The sequence below is a fragment of the Myodes glareolus genome, chromosome 1, assembly GCF_982192425.1.
Source record: "Myodes glareolus chromosome 1, mMyoGla1.1, whole genome shotgun sequence".
In the NCBI taxonomy this organism is placed as follows: domain Eukaryota; kingdom Metazoa; phylum Chordata; class Mammalia; order Rodentia; family Cricetidae; genus Myodes; species Myodes glareolus.
Genome location: NC_142026.1, coordinates 139,778,226 through 139,805,094, shown reverse-complemented (window position 1 = coordinate 139,805,094; position 26,869 = coordinate 139,778,226). Strand labels below are relative to the sequence as shown.

Here is a 26,869-nt window from a genome sequence, read left to right as displayed (position 1 = left end):
AAGAAGCCTGGCACTAGAGAAATTCCCAGGAATCCACAAGGATGACCCCAGCTAAGACCCTAAGCAATAGAGGAGAGGGTGACCAAACTGGCCTTGCCCTGTAGTCAGATTGATAACTATCTTAAATGTCACCAAAGAACCTTCATCCAGCAACTGATGAAAGCAGATGCTGAGATCCACAGCAGAGGACTGGGCTGAGCTCCCAAAGTCCAGTTAAAGAGTGGGAGGAATGAGAATATGAGCAAAGAGGTCAAGACCATGATGGGGACACCCACTGTAACGGCTTACCTGACCTAATGGGAGCTCACCAACTTCAGCCTGATAGAGAAGGAACCAGTAAAGGACCAGTCTAGGCCCTCAAAATGTGGGTGACAGTTGTATGACTGGGGCAGACTGCAGGGTCACTGGCAGTGGAACCAGGATTTATCCCTACTGCTGGTACTGGCATTTTGGAACTCATTCTCTCTGGAGGAATACCTTGCTTAGCCTAGAGATAGTGGGGAGGGAATGTGCTAGACTTTGTTGACTCCCCATGGGAAGCCTTACCCTCTCTGAGAAGTGGATTTGGGGTGGGAAGGTGGAGGGAGCAGGATGAGGGGAGGGAGTGGGAACTGGGATTGGTATGTAAAATAAGAAAATAGCTTTTTAAAAAATAAAAAGTTTTTTAAAAAAGCCAATGTCAATGAAAACACCTAAGAAACCCAGAAAACAGTGGGAAGATGACATCCCAGAGTCTGAAGCACACAGTCTGAGAGTTTGACCTGTGAGCATGTCTTGGGGGGCTGTCTTGATTATTAATTGATGTAGGAGGGCCCAGCCTGCTATGGGTGGCACCATTCCCTGGGCTGGTGGTCTGGACTATATAAGGAATCTAACTAAGCATGGGCCGGCAAGCAGCACTCCTCCATGGCTTCTGCTTCAGGCTCTTGAATTCCTGTCTTCTCTCCATGACAGACTGTAAGATGAGAGAAACCCATCCTTCTCCTAAGTGGCTTTTATTTGGAGGGCTTATCACAACCCAGAAGAAACTAAAATATGCCCATGTCTTCACTGCTCATGATAGATGTGGTTCTATGCAGACTGATTACATTTCATCTCTGGAGTGACATTCATTCTCGGGTGTACAGCACACTGGTGACTTCCACTTGGAATCTGAGAGGAATGTCAGCATGTCTTCATCTCGTGAGGCTCTGAGGTGCAGATATACATCCCTCCCGCAGACCACGCAGGCAACGCCTGGAAAGAGTTCCAAGCATTGCCCACACCAACTCCGAACTTCAGACTGTGCACCTACACGATCAGGCCCCAGTCTTTTGGCCTCTTCTGTTACTGTCCTTCCTCTGGTCCTCCCTCTCCAGCAAATGTCCACCACTAAGCCATCACTGCAGGTCTCAGCTGTCTGACTCCGTTTCTCTTTGGAAAACCAGGCTTTAACACCGGTACTTCCTACATGCGTCCAGCAGCCAGACAAGTCCCTGAAACCCCTCTCTTGGGCCCATGCCAGGCCTGCGACTGTTGTTCACACCCTCTGTCCTCCCCGACCCGAGCCTCACTCATCCTGAAGTCACTGGAGTCGCCGCTCATGGTCTATCTTTGCTGACTATGAGTGTCTAGGACTTAAGGTACCCAGGTGGTGCCCAACTGGGCCACAAAAGGGCCTTTCACACAGAAAAGCCCTGCGTCACACAGACGGGAGCCTTCCTGCTGCTATGCTCCAACATTGTTGAGATGAAGGACATCTTAGGAGAATATCTAAATTGATCCTCCTACACCATTTGGGTGTTTTTCAGTTTCTCAGCGTCAAGTGTCCTTTGGGCCAGAATCAAGGGCATCTTTCTTAAGCTAAACTATAACTCACAGGCCAACAAGATGGCAGAGGGAGTAGAGGTTCTTGCTAAGCCTGACAACTTGAGTTCAATCCCCAGTTATCTCCATGATGAAAGGAGAGGACCTCCAAATCTGTCTTCTGACCTCCACATGCATGCCATGCCATGTGTTCACACACTCACAATATACAGACACATGCAAAATGTTTTTAAAATTGAGTAATACCGACACAGGAGATTCTAGGAGACTCTGTATACTCGTTTTCTATATGCCCCTCTCTCTATGGCCTTTGTGCTGCCCCAGCCACATTCTCTGCTTTCTAAGACTCATAAATGGTAACTTGGTGTTACTAATTTTAAAATGGCCCTAATGAACTCCTATTATTGATGGCATTATTAGTTGTCATGGCTTTTCTTGACACACGAACATCCAGATGCACTTGTCTGGGATTTCCTGAACCTCTGTTTCTATTCACCATAAAAAGCACGTGCAACTTTAAAAGGATAAAACCAGGTCTCTCTCAGAATCAGAGAGGAAATGGGGACGTGGGCTGTGGCTGGAGACTAGCTCTGGCGTCTGCACTTGGTCCACTAAACAGCTTACAGAAGACATGGCTGAGGGAGAGAACAAGTGCTGGTAGGCTGGGGAGCTGAGGTCAGATTGGGGATGGTTTGGTAGTACCTTAGCACAGTCCTGCAGGGATCTGGTACATGGCACAGCTTCACCAGAGACCTACACAGGAATCATGTATCTTTTACTGGCTTCTCATTCGGGGTGAAGCCAATAAGGCACAACACACATGCAACCACACTGACAGATTCTGACCATGTAGCAACTGCCCATCTTTCTCAAATTTGGCTTCCTCCATCGGCTCAGAATTCTGTGGCACATCAAAGAGGAGAGGATCTTATGGCAAACACCATCTACCATACGAACTCTAGGAGGGAGGTCACCACAGGGCCATCCTGGAGAAGAGCATGCTGAATGGGAGATTCAAGCTCCACCCACAGGGAAGGAGGCCCGAGCTTGGACATACTGGTGCGGCTCTACTGTGCTGAGCTAAGAGACTCCAAGTACAGATGTCACCCCAGCAGCAGCATCTCCCCAGCAGCTCAAGGACGTTTCTCTCTTGCCAGCTCTTGAAAAGGGAACACTGCCTGCTTGCTCAGCCTTCCCTTGAACCCTCCCCATTGTGCTGACAAGCTCTGCTGTGCTCTGCTGCCTGGAGAGCTACTTCCATCATTCCACAGGGTCAGGGAGGTCTAGACAGTCCAAGAGGGCAAGAAACATTAAGAACAGCACATTGGAAGGTAGGAAAAATTATGTAAAAAAAATGGTATTGAAGTATGGCAAAAAAAAAAATACAGGGTAAAGAAACAGGCAATGTCTCTTCGGCTCTGCAAAACAGGCAACAACAGCCTCAGTTCTCAGCCTCCAGGGCTCCTAGGTGTGAACTCCACCCCAGAATCCATCTACTGGGGGGGAGGGGTAAAGAAATGTCCAATGCAATCTTCCTGCACTTAGACCTCTGCAGGACTTTACAGCAGGGTGTCAGGACAAGCATTCAGCTGAGTGTGAGCTCTCAGAGCATGCCTAGTACTGCAACACATGCACTGTGCCACCCTCTGCTCCTTCTGCTTGCCTTTTGCATCTGCAGGAATCCTAGTGTGTGTCGATGCACATGAACTTTGCAGGTTGTGAAAACGAAGCATTGGTTTTCCTCCCCTTTTCTGAGTATCAGAGACCCAGTGGATTAAGGACCAGGATGGTGAAGGAGTGAGAGCATGCTCGCCTCCATGGTGTGGCAAAGGATGCAAGCAGGAGCCCATCTCTACGCAGTGGATCCATCAAATAAGCAAAGACACCAGAGGGAACAGAAGCCAGGCTTACTAATAAAGAAGCAGGTGCTGGCAGGGCAAGGGAACGGCTGTAGCAATCCTTGTGGTAGTAGAACAGAACTGGAACTGGCATGCACTTGTGGTTTGCTGCCGATGCAGGTCGATTCAGACATAAACGTGTAAAGAACAGTGCTGGTCTCCCCGGAAAGAGGCAGGATCTGGGAACACTGGAGAAGCAGGCACCAGCTGGGGACTCCCGCTGGAACAATCATGGAAATAAAGGCTCTTAACTCATAGAGTGAAATAGGGCACCTGAGTCCACTGAGTAGGAAATGAATACAGGGCACGAGGGAAGGGTATTTACATAACTTCAGAGCAAATGCAGAGGCTGAAAGAAATCTTCTCAAATGAATACTCATTCATGTACTCCAAGGGGAAATTTCTTCCCATCTTCTGGACTTCATCCCAAGTCTCACGTGGTTAGCGTGTTAACAGGGTGTTAATGCTAGAGTGGGAATTTTCCCGTTTACTGGAGCAAGTGTGTCCCGGGCCATCCGTGGAGAGAAGGTGTGTTCAGGTAAACCCGGGTGAGCACCAGTTGGCCCAGTGGAGAGCAGTGAACTGCAGGCCGAAGACCCATCCTCTAGTGGACAGAGTCTAGAGGCATGCGCAGATGACACAGTCAGCTTGTGCAATGTCCCAGGAAGAGACGGAGGCTCTAAATTGGGTCAGTAAATGGGAAGGAAGTGCAATGTGATGCTTCTCAAGGTTGGGGTAAACTGTTCTCATTCAGAAAGAGTGGTGTGATGTCAGCTGAGGGGTGTGGAAAGTCATCAAATGCTAGCTCCGAGAGGGGCGGAAGGGCTAGTGGTGACCACTCCTCCATACCACGCAGCTACCCGAACAGTAGGCACTGCTCTAGGGCTAGGCAAGGCATCCTGGGACGGATCCACACACACCAAGGCAAGAGGTGACGGTAGCATACCTGTGGGGAGAAGCAGTCTTGGAGGCCGTCTCCTTGTTTCTGTTCCCTTTAGTGTCTTTCCACTTTCTTACCTTTAACTTCGGCCATCCTTCCAGGTCCAGCTTCAGGGTTTTTCTTTCCCCACTGTTCCAGGCAAAAGAGCCATCCTTTACTGAGCAAACTGCCCCGCTAAAAGGCTGCCTCCCTTCCACATCCCATAGGATGGACTGGTCCCAAGCTCAGACACTAAATGTGCAACTCACCGCTAACGTGGGTTCCGACCCCCTGAGGGCCTGTCTGAAACACTTCTTGGTGTGGAAAGTTTGTCTGTGTATGTGTTGCTTTTATTAGTTAATGAATAAAGCTGTTTCAGCCAGTGGTTTGCCACTATAGAGCTAGGCGGGAAAACTAAACTGAATGCTGGGAGAAAGAAGCAGAGGCAGAAGAAGTCATGTAGCTGCTGCCAGTAAGCCACAGCCACGTGGCAATACACAAATTAGTAGAAATGGGCTAATTTAAGACATAAGAGTTAGTCAGCAAGACACTTAAGCTATTGGCCAAACAGTACTGTAATTAATACAGATTTCTGTGTGGTTATTTCAGGAGTCTGTGCAGCCAGGAAACAAGTGGCCTCCCCCAACAACTCCAGTCAATTTTATAGGGAGAGCAAGGTGGCCACAGTTGCTTTAGTGAGATAAACCTAAAAAAAAGCTCATGTTTGCTGACTTTGAAAACCTGTATTTGGAACTGGTCTCCCCGTGTCTCCCCTGGCTCATCAAAGCCCACACACTTACCTGACTTGGCCAAGGCTACTGAAAACTTATTTTCTACCTGCTGCCACACGGTAGGCCAGAACACAAACAGGAAGAGAAAATCAGAGCACTGCTCAAGGGATACGTGATGGGACTGCCGTGTGGTTAGGAGGATCTCACCTGCTCAGTCTCAGGAGGACCACAGGGCTCTGGCACACTCATCCTCACATGACCCTTCGTGCCAACCTGTTTTAATTCAGGCTGCTCTTAAGAAACGATCAGACCAGAATAACAAATGTGACCCATTTGAAAGAATGATGGTTTGTTTTAGAACAAAGGAAGACTAATAAGGTAAAGTCTGAGGACTACTGCAAGCCCTGCCTCCCTTGTTTCCCCAAGAACATGAAAATAAACAGGTGTGAAGAGAAGAGACAAAACAGCCTCCTACTGAAATCATCTTCTAAACAAGCCCAGGGTATGCAATCCCCCACGAAAGGACACTGAAGGAGCCAGAGAGCCCAGAGAGAGGCAAGCCCTTACTCACCCACGTTTCCAACTGGGTCAACCCCACCGCTCAACACCAGCCACATGTTCCAGAGAGTAGCCTACCCTCTGAACCACAAGTGAAGATACGCACTCAGGAGGAGCAAAGGAACAAACAGAAGAGGGGCTGTGGTAATGGGGGGGGCCCAGCCCCCAAGGCCATAGACCTATCCCAGCAAATAAGCAAGGCCAGTTCCTTCCTCTAACACAGAAAGGCTAAAGGAGTGTTTCTGATCAAATCCTTGCTAACGTCCAGACACAGAGCAACTGTCTAAACACACACCCTTGCTGGGGAGAGCTGGGTCCTTCAATTCCACCACAATGGCAGCTGTTTTACAGATCCACGCTCCAGATAAATCCTGTTAAACTCACAGCATTTCAGGTGTGTCTCACAGATAAAGTCAGGTTTGGCTTCTGACCAGTCTGAAAGCATTTTTCTAATTGGAAACAGATCCACGCACATCAATCAACACGGCAGCTTCTTGAGCACGGTCGTTCTGAGGATAAGCAATGTAAAATGTTTTCACATCGTCCCTGCACACACTGCCTAACTGTTAAAGAAGCAGGATGTGTGGGGCCAGCGCCGTGGCTCCGTGGGAAGCACTTGCTGCACAAGTCCGATTGGTAAAGACAGCAACAGCCGGTGTGAGAAAGGACGTACCGTCGTTACAGAGAGTGGAATCTTGTTAAAGCAGTGCTGCCTCGAACACAGCTCAAGATGTGCGGCATACTAGAAACTGTGGAAAACTGCATCTCCAACATAACTCAAGTTTAGGTTTCTGCTAAGATGTGTTCAGACTCCCGCCCCCATTGGTTCCTATTCCCATAACCAAAAGGACAACCCTGGCACATAGTAGGTCATCAGGCCCTATCCACTACCAAAAGAACATACTTCTACTATTTAGTTCAAAGGAGGTGCATTGGAAAACAGCTGCCCATAAAGTCCTGGCCCTCTTACCAAGAACATAATTCTACCAGACAGGCAGATGACCCTGGGCAACAACTAACTGAAAAGAACATTAATCTACTTCAAACTACTGTGACAGGATCCTTGCTGTGTAAATCTACCACCCCACCAAAATGGCAAAACTTGCAGTGTCTGTGCCTATAAAACATGTCTAAATGCCCCACGTTAACTCAGGGCAAGGACCTAAAGAGATTTACAGATGGCAATGTATGTGCCACGTTTTAGCCCAACATCTATAAAAACTGTCAAGTATTTCTGCCCATGGTCAGTCTCTGGGCACTCGCCAGGCTGCCAGGCCAGACGCACACTGTGCCAAAGAGCTTTCCTTTGTCTGTATTCCCTGAGAGGGCAGCGTGAACTCTCTGGGAGAGCTAGTTCACTGCAGCAGGACAACCTGGGTTGGATCCCCAGAACCTATGCTGGAGAAAATGATCCCCAAGAGTGTCCTCTGACCTCCGTAGGTTCCGTGGTATGGGCACACACCCCATATACGTCATACATCACACACATTCACAATAATAATAAAATTTTTAAATTTTAAAAAAAGAAATGGGATAATTTAAACTTAACCAAAATAAAAAATTGCTGTGTCGAAACTTCCAAGTTCTTACTGCCCGTGTGAATCCAACTGCTTTTGGACAGGAAATAAGGCCTGACCTGACCCCAGCTGCTTTGCTGGCAGCTAGTAGGAAGAACACAGGAGCACCTACTAATTAGACTGGACAAAGATCAACTCATTAACACACAAGGAAAAAAGCCAAACACATTTTAAGAAACTTATAGTGGATTTCTAGAAAGCAATTAATTTGTGACTTTTTCTTACTTTATGGAACATAAAATATTTCCAAAATGTGAACATCAAAGTTGGGTCTTTGCAGGCGGAGGATAGAAGATTGGACCATCTTCACAGACCATCATCCCGTGTGTGGAAGACCCCGTGGCCAGCCAGGCGTCCTGCCTGAAGGACAGCCGCTCATCTGGCTCAGTGCAGTTTCGCAGATGGAGGTCCTCCTTGGTGAAGCATAATTCTATTTGACCAACAGTTTGTACACTCTCTCCCTAAAAATACAAAATGGTAGATGCGTCAGAATCCAGGACCCACGGGTTATTATCGATCTGGGGATCACAGTTTCAGCATTCCAGATCAGAGACTCCAGCCTCTGAGCAAGGCCTCTCGGAGCCGAGGAGGGTTCAGGGGGAACCTGGGTGGAGGCTTGTTCTTCACAGTCACTGAAGGCTCACCTCTGCTCGCCTGGAAGTCTGGGGTGAGGAGGTGTTTTCAGCTTGGAAGACAAAACACAAACAAGCACAAGCTGACCCAAATGTGCCCGTAGCACACATGGGGACCCTGGCAGAGTAAATGTCAAGATATTCATTCCTGGCAGCCAAGAGAATCTCAGTTTTGTCTGGAAATTAGACAGTAGGCTGCAATTAAAGTGACTGAGAGCGGTAATGTAAGAGCTTAGACTGCCAGGTGTGGCGGCACAGAGAGGCAGGCGGATCCCTGCAAGGTGGAGGACGGCCAGGTCTACATGGCCATATAACAGAGAAACCCTGTCTCGAAAACAAAACCAAACAAATAAATGAGCAGACAAAACAAAAAGCGACAAAAAAGTCTTAGAAACTTATAAATGCTTAACTTAGAAATCTATCTCCTTGCCCCCTTCCTCTTTTCTCTCTCTTCCTCTTCCTCCCCCCTCCCTTTCCCTTCCTCTTACAAGGTTTTCTCACTAGAATGAAGTGGCATAGCCTATAGTGTTATACAAATCTAGTCTTTGACCAAGCCCCTGCCATCTTGGTGAGTTCAGCTGTGCCTCTTGCAAAAGATCAGGCCATCTGGGCTCCTTAATGTTTACATTCTTCTTTGAGGGGCGGGAGAATCATGTGACCTTCACCTGCACAGCCAGCTGCTTCCTATTTCCTGCTTCAGGCACCGGCAACGCTACACTAACTGCACATGGTGTCCGGAAGGGGCTTGACTGTATAGACCAGAGACGACTAGAAGGGGCTCCATCTATGTGGCTGAGGAAAAGCCCTCATCCGTGTTGGGTAGAGACATTCTGGGGTGGCCTTTTAGGAGAGCAGCACCCACGACCCTGCAGGTAACCCCTCACCCAGGCTCTCTAACTAAGCTCAATAAACTCAGGGGTTTGCCTGAGGGAGCTTTGGTGGAATCATGCCTCGGGATGCTGCTGAGACCTTAAGAGGGGAAGCAGATGTTTATGTCTCCCCAAGGAAGGAATCTGAGAAACACATGAGTTGCTTCAAAACATCTCTGTGCTTTTTCATACACTTGCCTGTACACATATATACATGGAAAACATGCAAAATGTAACTGTCCCAGAAACTCCAGTGGAGACAAAGCTATCAGGAGAGTAAAACCATCTTTTCCATAGAGACAACAGGATGTAGAACACAAGTCTGACCTGCTCTGGCACAAGGCACTGGATTTTAGGCACCACGCCATAGATCCTGGTAAGCGCATCTCTGAAATCTGCAAGCTGATAGTAAATGAGAGCATTAGCAGTGAGCTCCAACGCAGAAGCCCCACCCTCACTGAGTCTCTTTAAAGAGTAGCCCCCCTCACACAGAGGACCTGGAGGACAGCCTGAGGACGTCCTGGCTCCATCACTGAAGGACAGATCACTATCAACTTAGCAACCTGGGCTCTACCCAGGAGGCCTGAACATCCCCAACAGTTTGTTCTCTGTTTCACCTTCCTCTCCACCGGGAGCTTGATTCTTCCCCATCTCCAGTCCAATGTCTCCCTTCCATGCTATCTTGCCTAAAGCCACCCTCGCCAACTGACTGTTGGGATCCCAGGCCTATTCACTCCTCAAATCCAGCAGCTTCCAAATGACTCAACCTTGGCGTTCCCTGGGGATCCTCTGTCCTCTCTCCCTATGACCTTGGCAACTAGAATGCTGTTGAACACATAGGTTCATTAGGAACTTCCCAGGGCTGCCTATGTCTCAGAGCATGGCATGGCCCTTACCACCCCAGCTACCTATTTCTGGGAAATGCCTGGTCACCACCTCCTCCACGTAGCCCCCATGTGCCACAGAGCACACGAGCAGACAGAGGATTGAATGCTGATGCAAAGCTGAATGCCTGCTGATATGTCAGACACTTTTGGATCAGTTTCCCAAGTCACTGTCTGGTACTCCTGCCACCTTACCAAGTGTTGAGGCAGCTCAGCACCAGGTAGACCCTGCATTTCCCATCACCATGGATACCATCTATGAACATCAAGTCAGGTGAAACTGTAAACACAGCCCCCCTACACACATGTCAGCTTGAGCAGAGTCCAGGTGAGCTTAGGGAAGCCCTATAAACACACATCCTGGTGTTTCCCAGAAGGGTCTAACTTAATTGGCAGCTAAAGCTCCTTTCAAGGCCAGGCTCCAATTCCCCACTGTCCACAGAGGGAGAGATACACATAGACTGGGAAAAGGAGCACACAGTCCTACAGACAAAGCTGTCAGGCTACTTCACACACTACCAACAGGGCAGCGTGATGGCAGAGCCCATGCCTGTACTGCAGTGACCTCTCTGGAGCTGTTTTAAAGCCACACCCTACAATAAGCACAAAAAACACCCCAGAGAACCATCTAAAGCCAGTCTGTGAACTCTCCTGGTAGCCCAGGTATATTTTAAGCTTTTGAGTGACAGCTCTCTTTGGCAAACAAAAACAGACAAGCCATAATTGAAAGATCTGCACCGTACACGTCCTTCATAGCCAATAAGACATGACATTACTTCCTGTGCCATGTAGCTTACACGAAAAACCGAAAGCCAGTTTCTTTCCCCTCAAACACCATGACTTTTTCAAACGCATGTTCCACCCTGTGCTGAGGCCAAGGGCTACTGCTTGGCAGAACCATGGATCTGCGCCTCCAAGTCAGGGGCCTCGGCAGCCTATGTTCATAGGCAAACACAAACAACTCAAGGAAAACCTATTTCAAGTTGTCTGTGCTGGGTCACTTTAAAACCCAACTGAAGCTCACAAGATGAATGGATCCTGCCAAATGTGCCCAGTGACAAACATGAGATACCAGCTAGAGGCTGCAGGTAAGACTTACCTGGTAGTAATTGATAGATGGCTTGATCCCAAATTTTAGCAGTACACTAAAAGAAAATGTAAAAATTAGTGGCATGAAGACAGCACAGTGCACTTTGTTCTTCCTTGGATTTCTCATTGAAAATTAAGATGCTGTTAAAGGAGAGTATGTTTCCTGACTTAAAGCAATAAATCCATTAACAGGAACAGCCGAGAGCAGCCCCTCCTTTTCTGACCCTGAGCACAGGCTACCCTCACAGGCAACTTTCCAGAACCTGAAGCTGCAGCACAGTACCCTCCACACCATCCCGTACACAGCAACAAACCCTGAGCAAGCTACGACCACACAGGCTCTGCAGGACAGCTTTTCCTGTCTCATGGGACTCCAGGCGTATCCTGAAGAACTGTGCTGGTCAGATCGTCAAAGAATTTAAGTGCATACAGCCTAGAATCCTATCAGAGTTGGTCACAACAAACTGAATACTGGAGGCACAATGTCAACGTCCCTAGACCACTCACTGCAGAGGAAGTCTCTGTGGTCCCACCACAATATCCTGGATGGCTCAGGACTGTGACAAGGGGTAGGTTGGAGGCTACCACTCTTTCTCTCTACTTGCCACCAGTCTGAGGCAGCAAGGGGCAAGCAGGAAAGGTCCCTGAAACCCCAGAAATGCCCCCCAAATCCACATAAGTGTGCCACTGCCTGCCCTGGCTATCAGTATATGATTAACACAGTTCCAACAAAGTATAAAATATTCCAACTTCAAAACAATATTTATTATAAGTCACAACTTTAGTGCTTTAATAAACTCAGCTTAACCTGTTATTACCTTTTTTGACCAGACTTTCTACGGCTGTGTTTTAATAACATTACTGGTAAATGTCGCTTCGCACCTGTGGCCACACACTGCTCCACCTGATGCAGGTGGCCCAGGAAACACAGCAAAGAGAAAGATGGGCCAAGTTGTCTCTTGTCCTCTTCTGAGTGACAGCTGGGTGCCAGCCCATGTCTGCACTGGCGGGAGCTCAGAGCTTCTCAGACTGCCGCCTTTACACCCTGGGTGAGCATGATTTACAGCTCACGATGAATGTTTACGTCTTATGAAACAGAGAGGGATTCCCCACTGTTGGAGGGACTGGGAGAGTAATCATTCTTCTACAATTGTTTGTTGTCATTTTAAGCAAGCACTGCCTCCTGGGAGTGCCTTCCAGCTAGCAGGCCTCTGGACTCACGTGCTGACAGCCACTGGCTGTGGCCAGACAGCGGTGTTTCAAGGGTGAAGGCTCTTACGTGTCTCTAACAGGAGACACTACTATGCGGCAAAGGCCGTGAACAGGGAGCTACTTATGCTTAGGCCTTTGCCCCTCATACAATAGCTACTCTCCCTTCCTGTTTGGTTAGATGGGTTAGCCTCGACTCATACCACAGTGTAGCTACCAGGCTGGGCCCGCACTCACCAGCAGAAGCTCCCTGTGGGTCTGTCTGTCTGTCAGGCTTGCTGGAAGGGCAGTCTCTTTTTAACTGCCGCCTTCCTGTGCTCCAGAAGCATCAGATGGACCTTTTTGCAGGAGTTCCTCACATGGCTTCTAAGTACCTAGTAGGTTTCTGAAAAACCTACACTTTGGGGGTCAGGGTTTCCAAAGGTTTGTCCTCATTGCAAGAGATACTGTGTCCTCAGAAAACCCCACAGGGTTAAACAAACTACACACAAAACTCACGATGCTGAGTGTCTGTTACAACATCTGGCATGTAACTCCTAGTGTATGTACTTAATGCAGATATTTGGATGTTTTATTTTGTTCTGCTTTGAGACAGAATCTCACTGTGTAGCCCTATTTGGCCTGGAACTTGCTATGCAGAGCAATCTGGCCTCAACCTTACAGAGATCCACCTGCCTCTGCCTCCAAACTACTGGGATTAAAGGCATAGGCCACTGTACCCAGCCTAGTAATGCAATTTTTTAAAAAACAAAAAAAAAAAACCTTCAAAATCTAAGCACTGCCCAGTCATTGTTTTTATAACACGGGGACAAGCTCTAAAGAGGTCATATAACCAAACTGTACAACTTACGTCAGAAAGGACCCTGTGCTCTGCCTGCTGGTGGCGGTCAGGCCTTCGCGGGTATTCTTTGGTTATCCCATCTCTCCAAAGGCACCTGCCCCTCCTCTTCTACTGCCAGATTAACTGATTCAAACCCCAGCTGTTTTTGAGCGAAATGACACAGGAAACTCTTTGTTTGAAATGGTGACACATCACCACGACTGCGCCTGTGTTAAGGAGACAAAGCCTGTGTACACAGAGCCAGCGCCTCTGTGCTAAGGAGGCAAAGCCTGTGTACACGGGGCCAGCGCCTCTGTGCTAAGGAGACAAAGCCTGTGTACACAGGGCCAGCGCTTCTGTGCTAAGGAGACAAAGCCTGTGTACACGGGGCCAGCGCCTCTGTGCTAAGGAGACAAAGCCTGTGTACACGGGGCCAGCGCCTCTGTGCTAAGGAGACAAAGCCTGTGTACACGGGGCCAGCGCCTCTGTGCTAAGGAGACAAAGCCTGTGTACACAGGGCCAGCGCTTCTGTGCTAAGGAGACAAAGCCTGTGTACACAGGGCCAGCGCTTCTGTGCTAAGGAGACAAAGTCTGTGTACACAGAGCCAGTGCCTGTGCTAAGGAGACAAAGCCTGTGTACACAGAGCCAGTGCCTGTGCTAAGGAGACAAAGCCTGTGTGCAGAGCCAGCGCCTGTGTTAAGGAGACAAAGCTTGTGTGCAGAGCCAGCGGTTTATTCATCTTTTAAGCAGATTTCATTCATGAACCTTAGATGTGATCGACAAGCAAAGGATCTTGGGATTATTCTCATCTGGAGCTCTGACTAGAACTAGCTGTAACTCTGACAAGCAGTGTGCAGACTGTAAAAGCCTTCATTCTTGGAGACATTTATTCCTCACATGGCTTGAGGCTGGGAATCTTAGAATCAAAGTTCTGGTGTCTGGGGATCACTCATCCCTCATAGTCTGTGTTTCTGTGCCCTTACATAGGGGTGTTAACAAGCTCTCTAGCTCTTCAGGACCTGTTGTAGGAGAACTAATTCTACCCGGGAGAGCTCCACATTCATGCACCACCCGCCTAAGGAGAAAGATTTCTGTCGACCAATTTTGGAGGCAATTTACGTTCAGTCCACTGCAGGCTGAGCTCCCACGCTGATGTCCTCCTTACCCACTCCTAGCCACGGGCTTATACCATTCAGTCACAATAAAAAACACGTAAGAGCCAGCAAGATGGCTCAGCAGGTGAAAAGCACTTGCCACACAAGCCTAACAACCTGGGTTCAAGCCCCAGAACCCACCTGTGCAAAGGTGAAAGAAGAGAACCATCTCTAGAGCTGTCCTCTGACTCCATGTGCACACATACACACACACACTACACTCAAACAATAAACAAATAGAAAGAACAGTACACTCAGCACAACAGAAACGTCTGGACGAAAATGGTGAGGCCGGTCCACTGCCCTTACAGAGAATGCTGTCCTTACAGATTCGCTACCCTGGTGTGGTGACGATACAGCCTCAAGTCCAGAACTGAGGTCAGGGCAGGCAGTAAAAATCTACATGGTTTGGCTCATTTCTAAGGCTTAAAGGACCCTTCCCTCCACCTCACGCTTGTTTGAGGAGCACTACAATCGGATACAGAGATCTATTGATGCCCGATGTCTCTAGGGGAATGGTCTTAAGGCAGCAACTTTCTCAGAGGTTGTAGCATGCCTGTCAGGCTTCACTTCCTAGGGACTGATTCCTTAATGACAAGTCAGCACCACAAGGCGGCCCGAGTCTGTGCTCTCTATGGTCACAATCTACAGTGATCAATGATCTGCCGGGGGCTCAGCTTCTTCTCAGAAATGAGCCTACCACACCACTTTCAGGACCATAACACTCAGGCTGCTGGCAGGAAAGCCGACCAGTGGCCCAGCCCCAGGTCAGTTACAGAGTGCGATGTCTACACACCTGTTGAGGTCAATCTGCTTGTACAGATCCAGGCTCTTCCCGAAGTACTTCTTCTCGGAATTGAGGGCGTCCACCTGGGCAGCACAGGTGCCATGCTTGTCCCATTCGTGTTTCCTGTGAGGTGCACCATAAGAGGGGTCAGACCCATGCTCTAGAGCACAGCTGTCGCATGCTCTGAGCCTGTCACTGCCTTCACAAAACACGAGGGACAGATACCCTGGACCCAGGCCCAACAATGTGCAACAATCTCCAAAGAGACTGCTCAGTCTTCTCATGTTTCTATCTCAAACCCCTTCCAGGACACCTCCACAATCACAACACACTCCATCCAGGCGGTGGTCCCTTCCAGGACACCTCTACAATCACAACACGCTCCATCCAGGCGGCGGTGGTGAAGCCTTTAACCCCAGCACTCGGGAGGCAGAGGCAATTGAAGTACTTTCTAGAATATAGGCTATGAAAGACAAGTTCAAGGCGTGCGTGGGCTGCAAAGTGAGTTCACAGCTTGCCTGAGCAACGTAGTGGGCAGCTTTCTCAGAACTAGCAGCACTGGGAGTCTAGTTCAGCGGGAAAGCACCGGAGTGTGGGACAACCTGGACTCAATCTAGTGAGCTAGTCACCACCCAAGCTTAGACTGAACGTCCTGCTTATCTGAAAGTGATTCCCACCCACCCACTGCAGTCCACAAACCCTGAAACACTACGCCCTCAAGGAAAAGCCATGCTCAACGCTGTGATCCAGGAAGCCGGTACCGATTACACTCCACGGCTTTAAAGCATTTTACCAAACCAGAAATATTTCTAGGTTAAATTAAGAGGCCTGGAAAGATATTATTAGCTGTAATATGAATTATAAATTTTCACATTGGAAGATGTAGAAAAAAATTACCTTTAGTTGAATCAATTTTATCTTCTTTAAAAAACAAACAAACAAACAACAACAACAACAAAAAACAAAGCTTTTCAAACAACTGGGTTAATTTCAAGTTTAGCTCTTGCTGACCTGGAAGAAGACTGCCCCTGTGAAACTCACTGTCTCTGACCAGGTCACCATGAGGTCACTATCTTTAAAGCATGCTCTGTGTGTGTGTGTGTGTGTGTGTGTGTGTGTGTGTGTGTGTGTGTGAGAGAGAGAGAGAGAGAGAGAGAGAGAGAGAGAGAGAGAGAGAGAGAGAGACTTGGATTGCTTTTTAAATATGTAAGCATTTGATTGCTGGGTTTTTTTTAACTGAAGTAATGGGTGAAATAACAACAGACCAGAAAACAAGCTCATTACATAAATTCCACCTGACCTCATTTTTAACCCACTGGACAGAAGCCCTAAGGAATCATTTCTTGACGCCCTCTAGTGACAGGATCTGTCACCTGTTCTCTGTGCCTCCCACAGCTGACACCCTTAGAAATTCCTCACACCTGTGTTAAGATGCCTATGACAACAAGAACTCGGACTTACCAGAACCGGGTGCGGTTAGCCGACGGGTGGATTACATCGGGCCAGTAGATCTTCATGTCTTGCATTAGGTCCTGGATACAATTTAAACAAAACGTTTACCCAAGACCTAACAAATTCAAAACTTCTAAGCAAACTTAACAAACTAAAAAACAGAAAGCATTCAGGATCTAACAATTAAACTGAGCAAAATGAGTTTGTGCTTATTCTGCATAAAGCATGCTAAAGGAGCTGCAAGTGAGTACACACTAAGTCTTACAAGAGAAAGGTAAGGCCAGGGGACAGTGGTGCTCGCCTTTAATCCCAGCACTAGGGAGGCAGAGGTAGAAGGATGTCTGTGAGTTCAAGGTCAGCCTGGTCTACAGAGCAAGTTCCAGGACAGTCAGGGCTACACAGAGAAACTCTGTCTTGGAAAAAAAATCGAAAAACAAATAAAGAGAATGATAAACAGATGAAGAAATGAGCCTCTGAAGCCACAAAAACACTCAAGGAACCCTAAATGTACTGTGATAAGTGAGAGCAGCAAGCTGAAAAGAGCCATGGACATCAGGACTGATAAGAGGTGGGGACAAGTGACCACTGTCACCTCCCTGTGCCTCCTCCCTCCAGTGCTGTCTGCTGTCACTTTCTCCCTCCAGTGCTGTCTGCTGTCACCTCCTCCCTCCAGTGCTATCTGCTGTCACCTCCTCCCTCCAGTGCTGTCTGCTGCCACCTCCTCCCTCCAGTGCTGTCTGCTGTCACCTCCTCCCTCCAGTGCTGTCATCTCCCCCCTCCAGTGCTGTCTGCTGTCACCTCTCCCCTCCAGTGCTGTCTGCTGTCATCTCCTCCCTCCAGTGCTGTCTGCTGTCACCTCTCCCCTCCAGTGCTGTCTGCTGTCACTTCCTCCCTCCAGTGCTGTCACCTCCTCCCTCCAGTGCTGTCTGCTGTCACCTCCTCCCTCCAGTGCAGTCTGCTGTCACCTCCTCCCTCCGGTGCTGTCTACTGTCACCTCCTCCCTCCAGTGCTGTCTGCTGTCACCTCCTCCCTCCAGTGCTGTCTGCTGTCACCTCCTCCCTCCAGTGCTGTCTGCTGTCACCTCCTCCCTCCAGTGCTGTCTGCTGTCACCTCCTCCCTCCAGTGCTGTCTGCTGTCACCTCCTCCCTCCGGTGCTGTCTGCTGTCACTGCCTTGTGCCTCCTCACAGGCCACTTCCCTCAGCCTGGTTTCAGCCCCAGTGAGACCTCTGGGGACAGCCTAGATGTCACTTACAGTCAAACGAGGGCACTTTCCTGTTGGAGACAACTCCGTCCGACATTAGTGCTACACAAGCACACCAGGACTTTCGGGAGGAGAAGCAGTAGGCATGGATGGCTACTGCACACCCACTGGCCCAGCACAAAGGCTGCCTGACCCTGGTGTTCTGGACTTCCCTTCCAGGAAGTGCTAACTCACTAACACGACTTAAACCTCCCTTCTCCTGGCATCTTTCCATCATCCTGTAAAAGCTTTATGTAGCAATAGTGTCATATTCAATGAGGTTGACCCAAGGTTCAGCTGTTGCTAATCGAAAATTTTGCATGGTACTTTGATGTTATTTTTGACTTGTAATATAGTGAATACTGACAACTTTTTACAATCTCTATAGAAACTGAATAAAATTTTGGTTTTAAGAAAAATTAACTTTTTAAAAAAATATGTAATCTATTATTATGTTATGTGCATTGGTGTCTTGCCTGCATGTGTATCTGGGTGAGGGTGTCAGGTGAGGGTGTCAGGAAGTCCTGGAACTGGAGTTACAGACAGCTGTGAGCTGCCACGTGGGTTCTCAGAATTGAACCTGGGCCCTCTGGAAGAGCAGCCAGTGCTCTTAACCACTGAGCCATCCCTCCAGACCCAAACAATGTACTTCTAATAAGCTATAGTCGGCTACTACTGGGTTGTCAGCTACAGAGAGCCTCACTACCTAGTTTTACCTCAACATCTGTTTCCTGGAGGACCTAGCCAGACACAGACTTGGCATCTGGATTCCTGGGGAACAAGGGAAGCTTGAAGTTGTCTGTGCAGTTTTTATGTGCCCCTGGCAAACTTACACTGCTCATCCCAAAGTGTAGGACGGACTGACAGACAGCAATTACTCAGTGATGATTCAGAAGATAGCTATAGTGTATGTCTATTCAGACACCCAGTACAGGACAGCTACCTCAGCACTCGGGAGGCAGATGGATCTCTTTGAGTTCGAAGCCATCCTGGTCTAGTTCCACCAGCCAAAGTTCCAGGACAGCCAAGACTGTTGCACAGAGAAACCCACCTATTGGGCCTGTCATGTCCTCCTCCTCAGAGTTCTTACTTAGAAACCATGCACCTTGGGTGCCAGGTGCCTACTCTCCAAGCCACAGCTGTCTGGAAATGTCTCACGCTGACCACACAGAGCAAATGTCCACTTTCCCTCACCGACCCAGAAGCCCCAGAGCTAAGGTCTAACTAGGTCTGGTATGTAAGCAGATGGGTCCATGCTACCAGGACAGGCACTGTTCCCCCCTGGGCTGCTTCTAACATCCATTCAGACCTACGACAAGGAGGAGCAAGGTGGACTTTTAAATCTTTCTGCATGTATGGGGTTGTTGTATATAGCAATAATTACTAAAGAGACCCAGGGGGCTCAGTCCTAGTAAATCCACCCTGCAATTCGAACATGATTGTTGAAGGTACACTTATGAAGAATGAATTCATTTAGTTCAACTTTCTATTTGCAATAGAAGCATAATAATAAAAAAAATCAATACCTGAATCTCATTTATGTTAAAGTGCCAGGATTGGTTACATTCTTCTGCTTTATCAGGCCTTGAAATCCAAATTTTTAAGAAAAAAAAAGAAATGTTAATCTTAGTGAGGAAGCCTTAGTCACAACACTAGAAAGCGCTTCCCTTAAAATCTACATGTGAAAGAGAAATTCTAGTCAGGAACCCTGTACTCCCCGGAGCCCATCAACAAAGGATGCTTCTGAGCAAACCGTCAGCTGACTTTGTTCTGAACAAGGAGCAAACGTATTCAGACATGTCCAGCTTCAGACAAACAGGCTGGACTGTCAGTAAAGGAAACATCGGAAGCAGCTCTGGACAGAGTGCAGCCTCAGTTCGTCCCTAGCAGAGGAGTCTAAGGTGTGCGGGTCATGTCCACTCTAAAGGTGGCAAACTGATATGTACACTTCAATACCACAAGGGTGTGCACAGAGAAAGAACTAAAGGGAGTGCAGACAAACATGGTGGGCGGGGGTGGAGGCTTGTGAAGTGTGTGAAACAGATATTTGTCTATTTATCTGCTGAGATAACATTTTAGTTTTAAATGTTTATTTATAATAGGCCCCAAGAACAAAGAAAGGACCCAGGATCCTTGTTTATCTTTAATAAGGGGGCTGGAGAGATGTTCAGTACTTAAGAGAACTCTTAAGTACTCTCTTCCAGAGAACGTGGGTTCAATGCCCAGCACCCACATGGCAGTTCATAATTGCATGCTCACTCCAATCCCAAGGACAATGCCATTCCTGGCCTTTCCAAGTACTGGGTACACACATGGTACATACATTCAGGTAAAATGTTCATACATACATAAAAGTGTGTGTGTGTGTGTAAGAATCTGGTCAACAGAATAAACTTCTAACAAGAGTAACATGTCTATGGTGATGAGACTCAACCTAGCTTTTCCTGACTACCTCATTGGGTTTTACTACATTAGATGCTTGCCATAGTCCATGTATTGTCCAATAATCCAGAGTATCTCTGCAGCCGTCAACTTCCTGGAGAAAAAACAAACAGATAAGGAAGGTGACTGGCTGTGTAAATATTTATCAACTCCATTTTCTTTGAACGCACATCAACTAGACACAGGCACACCACTAACAGACAGTAACCCCAGGGTTAGCATTGTGTAAGTTTACTCTAGCAACACACTCATGGGAAATGCCAGGGCTGGGCAGTCTAGGTCAGTCCTCAGATGACGGAGCTGCAGGGAACCGGGCAGCTAGTTTCGGTCTTTTCATGCACCCACAGGTATGGACAGGCACATTTACCATGAACAATCTACTTAGCAGGAGCAAACATGTAAGAAAACCCTGGCGCTCTGTGACTCTCAAGCCTGCTCTGGTACCAGACCCTAATGCAGTAACGTGGTAAGATACCGGACACTGGAAGCCACAAGTGTAGGGGGTGAAAACAGGAGCGTTCCCTCAACGTCAATCACAAAGATAAAATCAGAGATGAAAAATCTTAATAAGATAAAAACCTTTAGGGCCCTCCAAAGGGTTTAGTTAGGATGAAATTTTCCCACAATAAATTTTAATAGAAATAAACAGACTTGGGCTATCAGACTGGATGAAAAGGAACAGAACTCAGGACACACACACACATACACACACACACACACACACACACACACACACACACACACACACACACACACACGTACGCACCAGGAACCAGGCAAACATGACACCTGGACCCAGCTACTACAGACAGACACCATGCCCCTCCTATCCTGATATCTTCCCACCATGCGGCCTCTTTCTATGAGTGGTCTGAAGAGTCCAGTTCAGGCGACTGGTCACTAGTGAGAGTTGCCTGCTACCGAATGACTGAATGACTAGAGATGGGGCTACAGCCCACACATAAACCTCAGCCGACACCCCGAGTCCTTCCTTAAGGAAAGCTCATTTCCTATGGGCACAGTGTGACCAAGGTGCAGAATCAGGGCTGAAGACCCCTGCAGAGCTCCACGTCAGGCCTCAACCTGACCTAGGATGGAAACTCAGACAAGAGGTGGTTTTCTTCTTCAGTCGGCAAACACTGAGGTCTCGTGGTGCCTCTTGAGATCATGACAGGATAATTCAAGTCTGTCTATCTCACAGGGGGGGAAGGGGAGACAGACACAGCACTTGTAGCTAGAGAAGGGTACACCGAGGCAGGAGCTTCCTCATCACCATGGGCCACAGTCAGACATAAACGGCTCGACAGCGACAATTTTATAGTGACCAAGTTTCTTTTTTGAGTTGAATGCCTAAAGCTTTAAGGCAGGAAGGCACTTGCACACATACTCACAACACTGCCAGGGCACAGCACTCCCATAATTCCTCAGGCAGGCCAGACCCGCCTGGTGCAACTCCTCTAGGCCTGCCCTGAAGCAAGCCTTCCTTTCCATGGGCCCTGCAATAGGAGCCGAGGTCTCTAGCCCTCCCTGCCCTGAGAAGAGCCAATGAGGTCTTCGCCACCTAAAACCCTCATGTCCCACGCTCCCTGTACATCTTCTCTCCACCCCCACACTGGAGCCAGGGAACCAGGTCAAGGCTATGACTTGGCAACCATAACTGAAATATCAACTTCATTTGTCAACAGGAAATTAAGACAGAGGAAGTGAAAAAGAAAATCCCCACTACTCCGTGCCCAAGGAGACAAAAAGGCAGGAAGGCTCTCAACCTGGCAGAAGATCAGACTACATCAAAGCTGCAGGATACGTTGTATATGCTTCATAAGTAAGAGGTCCCAATTTTTAAACTCAAACAGGTTTTCAGAAAAACTATCAGCAACACTAGTGCCCAGTCAGCAATACGACAAAAGCGTCCAGAGTTCACAAACTCCAGGGTCAGCTCTATAAATCACCCGTGAGGATGAGCCCGCGCAAGGCCCCAGCTGGCAACACTCCGAGAGAAGAGTCTTAGCACTGACAGCCTAAGAGGACACAAGGCATGAGACAAAACACGGACGTGGACAGAGGTGCCAACCTCAAGGGGTAACGGTGTCGTGGCTGCCTGCCAAGTAGAACGGTGTTGGCAGCGGGCAATGGCCTTAACCATACTCTGCCCATGGCAGGCACCTGGATAAAGCTCAGTAGCACAGAGGGAGGAAGCTAAGTACAGGCCTACTGAAGGCAGAGCCGTGTGCCCCAAAGACATAGCTCTGCCCCAACATAAGCACCTTTGGAAATAGGGTTTGTAAAGATATAATCAAAGTAAGATGAGGCTCCAATTAATGTTCTGAGAGACAGAGATGCTGTGTGAAGTACTTTGAATGAGATTGGCTCCCATATTTGAATGCTTAGTTCCCCAACTGGTAGAACTTTGTGGGAAGGATTAGGAGGTGTGGTGTGGCCCAATTGGAGGAGCTTTATTCCTGGAGGTGGGCTTTGACATTTCAAAAGCCCATGCCATTCCTAGTATCTCTCTCTCCGCATCTTGTTTATATCTTAAGATGTGAGCTCTCAGCTACAGCTCCTGAACCATGCTTGCTGGCCACCTGGCCACCATGTTTCCCTTCAGGATGGTCACAGACCCTAACTCTCAGAAAATGTAAGCTCCTAAAAAAAAACAAAAAACAAAAAAAGAAAGAAAGAAACCTCTTGCTTCTCCAAGTTGCCTTGTGTAGTGGCATTTCAATTGTATTTTAATAAATAAAGCTTGTCTGGGGGTTGGGAAAGTAAAACAGCCACACTGGCCAGCCTTACAGACCAGGCAGCAATGACACACCCCTTTAATCCCAGTAGCCACACTAGCTTGCCATAGAAACCAGGTGGTAGTGGTGCATGCCCTTAATCCCGGAATGAGAGGAATATAAGATGGGAGGAGACAGCTCTCAGTCTCAGTCTCATTCTGAGGATTCCTGAGGGCAGGATCGTCATTTCGAACTGAGGTAGCGGTAAGAGCCAGTGGCTGGCTGTTTTGCTTTTCTGATCTTTAGGTTGAATCTCAATTTCTGTCTCTGGGTTTTTATTAATTGTGTATCAGCCTTGGTCTTGATGTCTTATCATGGCAAAGAAAATAATAATAACTAAGACACCACATGGAGAAGACAGACATTGGAGTAGTGCATGCAGAAGTCTAGGACACCCAGGACTGTCACCTCTAGTAGGTGGGCAGGAACAAACGCTCCCAGGAAGAACGAGTCCTCCTGATGCCTTCCTTGCAGGCTCCCAGTCCCAGCATGGAGAGGGAAGGCACTTCCGGTGTTCTAAGCTGCGCCACTCAAGATTCTGTTGCCGCCACCCTCCGAATCCTACACATGCAGGTCACCTGTCAGGCGTCCAGACACACTCCAGGGCAGATCTAACACACCCGGCATACAGGGTGGGCATGTGTCCACACAAAGCTGCTCACACAGGTCTACTGGATCAAGAGGGCCGGCCAAAACAGAGCTCACCTTGCAAACTGTTGGGGGCCAGTGCTGGGTCAAAATTAGCTTTTTCCACTCGTGGCTGCCACTGTTAAAAGACAAACATATTTTTCAAGGATGTGTCCAAGTGACAAAGGTTCACCTGCCCAGTCTATGGGACTGGACACATGACCAGGAACAATGTTCCCTACTGTAAATGGATTAATTAAAAATGCTACAGGATCCCCGGCGGCAGGCAGTGGGCAGAAGGTCCCGAGAGCAGCCAGTCCCAGTCAGGGACAGTGCACGAGACCATGAGGAGAGACAGACAGATGGGCACGCCATGCCAAGAGACCAAGCCACAGGTCTCTGAAGGCAGCTGGTCCTGGGCAGGGAGAGAGGCAGCAGCAGGTGGGAGACAGAGACATGGATAGGCACACCATGCAGAGTGAGGCTGGATATTTATTCAGTGGATTATGGAGAGGAAAGGAAGAGGAGAGGAGAGCAGAGAGAGAGAGGGAGGGAGGGAGACAGAAAGGGGGAAGGGGAGAAGTGGGGAGAGGGAGACAGAAAAGGAAGAGACTCGGGCTGCAAACAGGAAGATCTGCCTGCCTCAGCAGATGGGGGTGGGGGTGGGCATGGCTTGTCTCTTAAAGAGACCGGACAGACCATTCATTACACCTTCCTCCTGAAGTACAAGCCACAAAGGAAGGCAAAGAATGCTCTAAGAGCAACATGTATACCATGGCACATATTTGTGAGTAATGGAGAATATCAACACAGTGGACGAGGCCAGGTGGGCCGGGGTAGAGCCAGGAAGGCCTGCTGAAGGAAAGTAACTGAGCAATAGTCGCCTTTTACAGGATGCTCATTGTACAGACTCCTAATCCCTTCGCGGTCTCTGTGAGCTCCCGAGGCTCACAGATTTACCTTTTCCCCCTCCATTCACATGCCCAAACAAACACTACCCTATTTGGCATTTAGCTGCCCTTACCCCCGTGGTGACAAGATGCTACTTCAGAGACCACTACGAATACGAAAATCACCTAGCGCCTAGCCTGGGCTCTAGCCACAGCCTGGCCTGGGTAAGCAGACTTGTTACATGTTATCTAGGGTATGGTATGTGATGTGCTCTGTCTTGTCACATGTTCCCTGGACCACAGTATGCCCACCAAACCGCTTTTATCACCAGCCTGTGAACTGAGGCTCTCTCAGTCCAGACACTTGACAGAGGAACTGCGGGACCGTGGAGCTGTAGGGTGGTTGTCCCCGATGGTTCATGTGTTGGAGGCAGAGTTTAGGCAACAGCGGGGGAGTTTTTAGATATGGGACCGACAGGCACTCATTGGGTCACTGGTGGTGTGCCCTTGGCCAGAACTTTGGTAGTTCTGCTGGGATCCTGACAACTGCCATAAAAGCCTAAACAGATGAGGAAAGTCTTCTCTATAGAAGAGATGAAACACGCTAAGTTAAAGCTCTGACCATCTCCATTTATTTGCAAAGGATCACACTGAGCTGGTGAGGTAAGACAGCAGGCTCAGAATAAAACTCAACCAAACTATCTCTGTGTTTTTCATATAAAATAAGGTACATCTGTTTAATAAGAGATCGAAGGCCTCGCCTAATCCAATAGAAAAGGAGACCCAACCAATACAAGGAATTCACCTGGCCTTGGGGCTTAAATTCCAAGCATAACCCTTACGGCAGCTGCGTACATTAGGCTGGTTATAGAAGAACTGCGCACTGCAGCCTGAAGGCCTCAGCTAACCATCTCTGCTCCAAGTACTTTCTATCTTAGCTGCTCATAAGTACCAACAGTGCTGTGCGGGGCTGGTCGGTCTCCTAGCAGTAGGGCTCCAAGATCACACTCTTAGATGGGAACTAACTTTTGCACGCACACACACACACCGCACGCCACGCCTGAAGAATGGGCCCTACCTTAAATAGATATGAAAGCAAACAAATGCAACTGGCTTTCAGTTACTCTTTGGGAACACAGGACCTTCTTGAGTGCAACGAAGCCCTACCTTTTCCGCTCCAGTGGTGCAAAAACACCAAAAGCTTTTACTAATCGACTGTTACGCAGAGGAGGGGAAAAGTCAGAATGTGTTCAGGGATTGACCTGGCAGAATTGAAGCAGCCATGATCAGAGCTAGCCCGTGCGTCCCAGAGAGAACTAAGGGGCGCGTGCGAGCGCGTGGGGGGGCGGGGAAGGAGCCCCCAGATGACAGTCTTAAAAAGAGGAAGAAGGGAGTCCTCCATCCAGAAACCAGCCTCCAGCCCGGCGGGCTGGCTCTCACCTCCACAGCGGGCCCGCCCCGCACAGGCACCACAGCGCCAGGCCCCAAGCAAGCATGGAGACCCAGCCCGGGAGGGCGCCGCAAGCCACCGCCGAAGCCATCCCGCTGCTTGGGCTCCACAGCCTCCCAGCAGCCTTAGCGCGCGCCGGCTCGGCAGCCCGACCGCCAGCTGCCGACGCTTCACCGAAGGCTTCCGCTAGTCTGCGGAGCACCACCGGGTAGCCCCCAAAACCACGCCCCCAGCCTTGGGCACGCCCCCGAGCCCGGGCGGACACGCCCCGAGCCATAGGCCACTCTCCCGAGTTCCGGGCGGGCACGCCCCCGAGCCCGGGCCACGCCCCCTGATGGCCCCGCCCAGAAGGTCCCCTGGCTTCAGTTCCGGACACCCTCGGGTCCAGGCCCACCTGACGGACACGCCCCCCACGCGCTGGCCCAGGAAGTCCCCACGCTCCACCTCCGGACGCCTCAGTCCCTGGCCCACCTAGTCGACTCGCTTGTAAGCTCCAAGCACCCTCTTTTAAGGGACACGCCCCATGCCCCGTCCCACATGAGCGACCTCACGCCCTTCACTCTGCGGTGCACCTGGTACACGTGATGCATCTCGTGCTCTACGCCCTGTTGCCCACCCCCAAAGCCATGCACGCCCCCTGCTCATGCAGCCCACCCCTCCATTGCCTTCCTCATCCCTCTATTCCCATGCCATTTTGACCCTCATTGCTACTGGGAGTTCGGTGAAGCCCAACTGCAGGCTGCCTGGGGAAGGCTAACCCTTCTATTCCTCCTCTCTGACTTGTTTAACTCTTTACTTTGCCAGGAGTGTCCAATTCACACCCATGGGCCGCACACAGCCAAGGATATGGTATGATATGGCTCAACCCAAAGTCATAAGATGACTTAAAACATGAGGGGGTTTTTTGCTTTTTTTTTTTGTAATTTTTAAAAAGTAATTTCATGATTCCCTAGGATAAGTGTTGTGGCTAATACGTTGTGTCACACTGTCAAAAGGTTGGACACCCAAATCTAGATAATGCAGACTCACTCATGGTTCTGTTTTCTCTCTCATGGA

The 26,869-nt window shown here is 48.9% G+C and overlaps 1 protein-coding gene across 3 annotated transcripts; it reads right to left on the bottom strand.

Moving 5' to 3' along the window:
• Positions 1 to 3,147: 3,147 nt before the first annotated feature.
• On the bottom strand, positions 3,148 to 26,013 carry Rnaset2 (ribonuclease T2). Of its 3 annotated transcripts, XM_087895933.1 has the most exons (10): positions 25,804 to 26,010; positions 23,552 to 23,612; positions 20,111 to 20,163; positions 19,154 to 19,211; positions 16,396 to 16,466; positions 14,944 to 15,057; positions 10,974 to 11,019; positions 9,318 to 9,392; positions 7,715 to 7,950; positions 3,148 to 3,924 (listed from the first exon to the last, which is right to left on the bottom strand). In XM_087895933.1, the coding sequence occupies exons 1-9, from the start codon at positions 25,902 to 25,904 to the stop codon at positions 7,750 to 7,752; spliced, it is 780 nt and encodes a 259-aa protein (XP_087752059.1). In that variant the 5' UTR covers positions 25,905 to 26,010; the 3' UTR covers positions 3,148 to 3,924; positions 7,715 to 7,749. The 3 variants fall into 3 exon arrangements, with proteins under 3 accessions (XP_087752059.1, XP_087752056.1, XP_087752063.1); XM_087895930.1 differs by lacking the exon at positions 3,148 to 3,924 and having other exon boundaries at positions 7,675 to 7,950; XM_087895937.1 differs by lacking the exons at positions 3,148 to 3,924; positions 9,318 to 9,392 and having other exon boundaries at positions 7,675 to 7,950; positions 25,804 to 26,013.
• Between the last annotated feature and the right edge of the window lie 856 nt (positions 26,014 to 26,869).

Coding starts and splice junctions, on each gene's coding strand:
- Rnaset2 (XM_087895933.1), bottom strand. CDS start 25,904: ATGGCTTCGGCGGTGGCTTGCGGCGCCCTCCCGGGCTGGGTCTCCATG. Junction 9,393..10,973: donor CATCTATCAATTACTACCAG/GTAAGTCTTACC, acceptor ATTTACTATCAG/CTTGCAGATTTCAGAGATGC. Junction 7,951..9,317: donor AGTGCCTTGTGCCAGAGCAG/GTCAGACTTGTG, acceptor TTGTATTTTTAG/GGAGAGAGTGTACAAACTGT.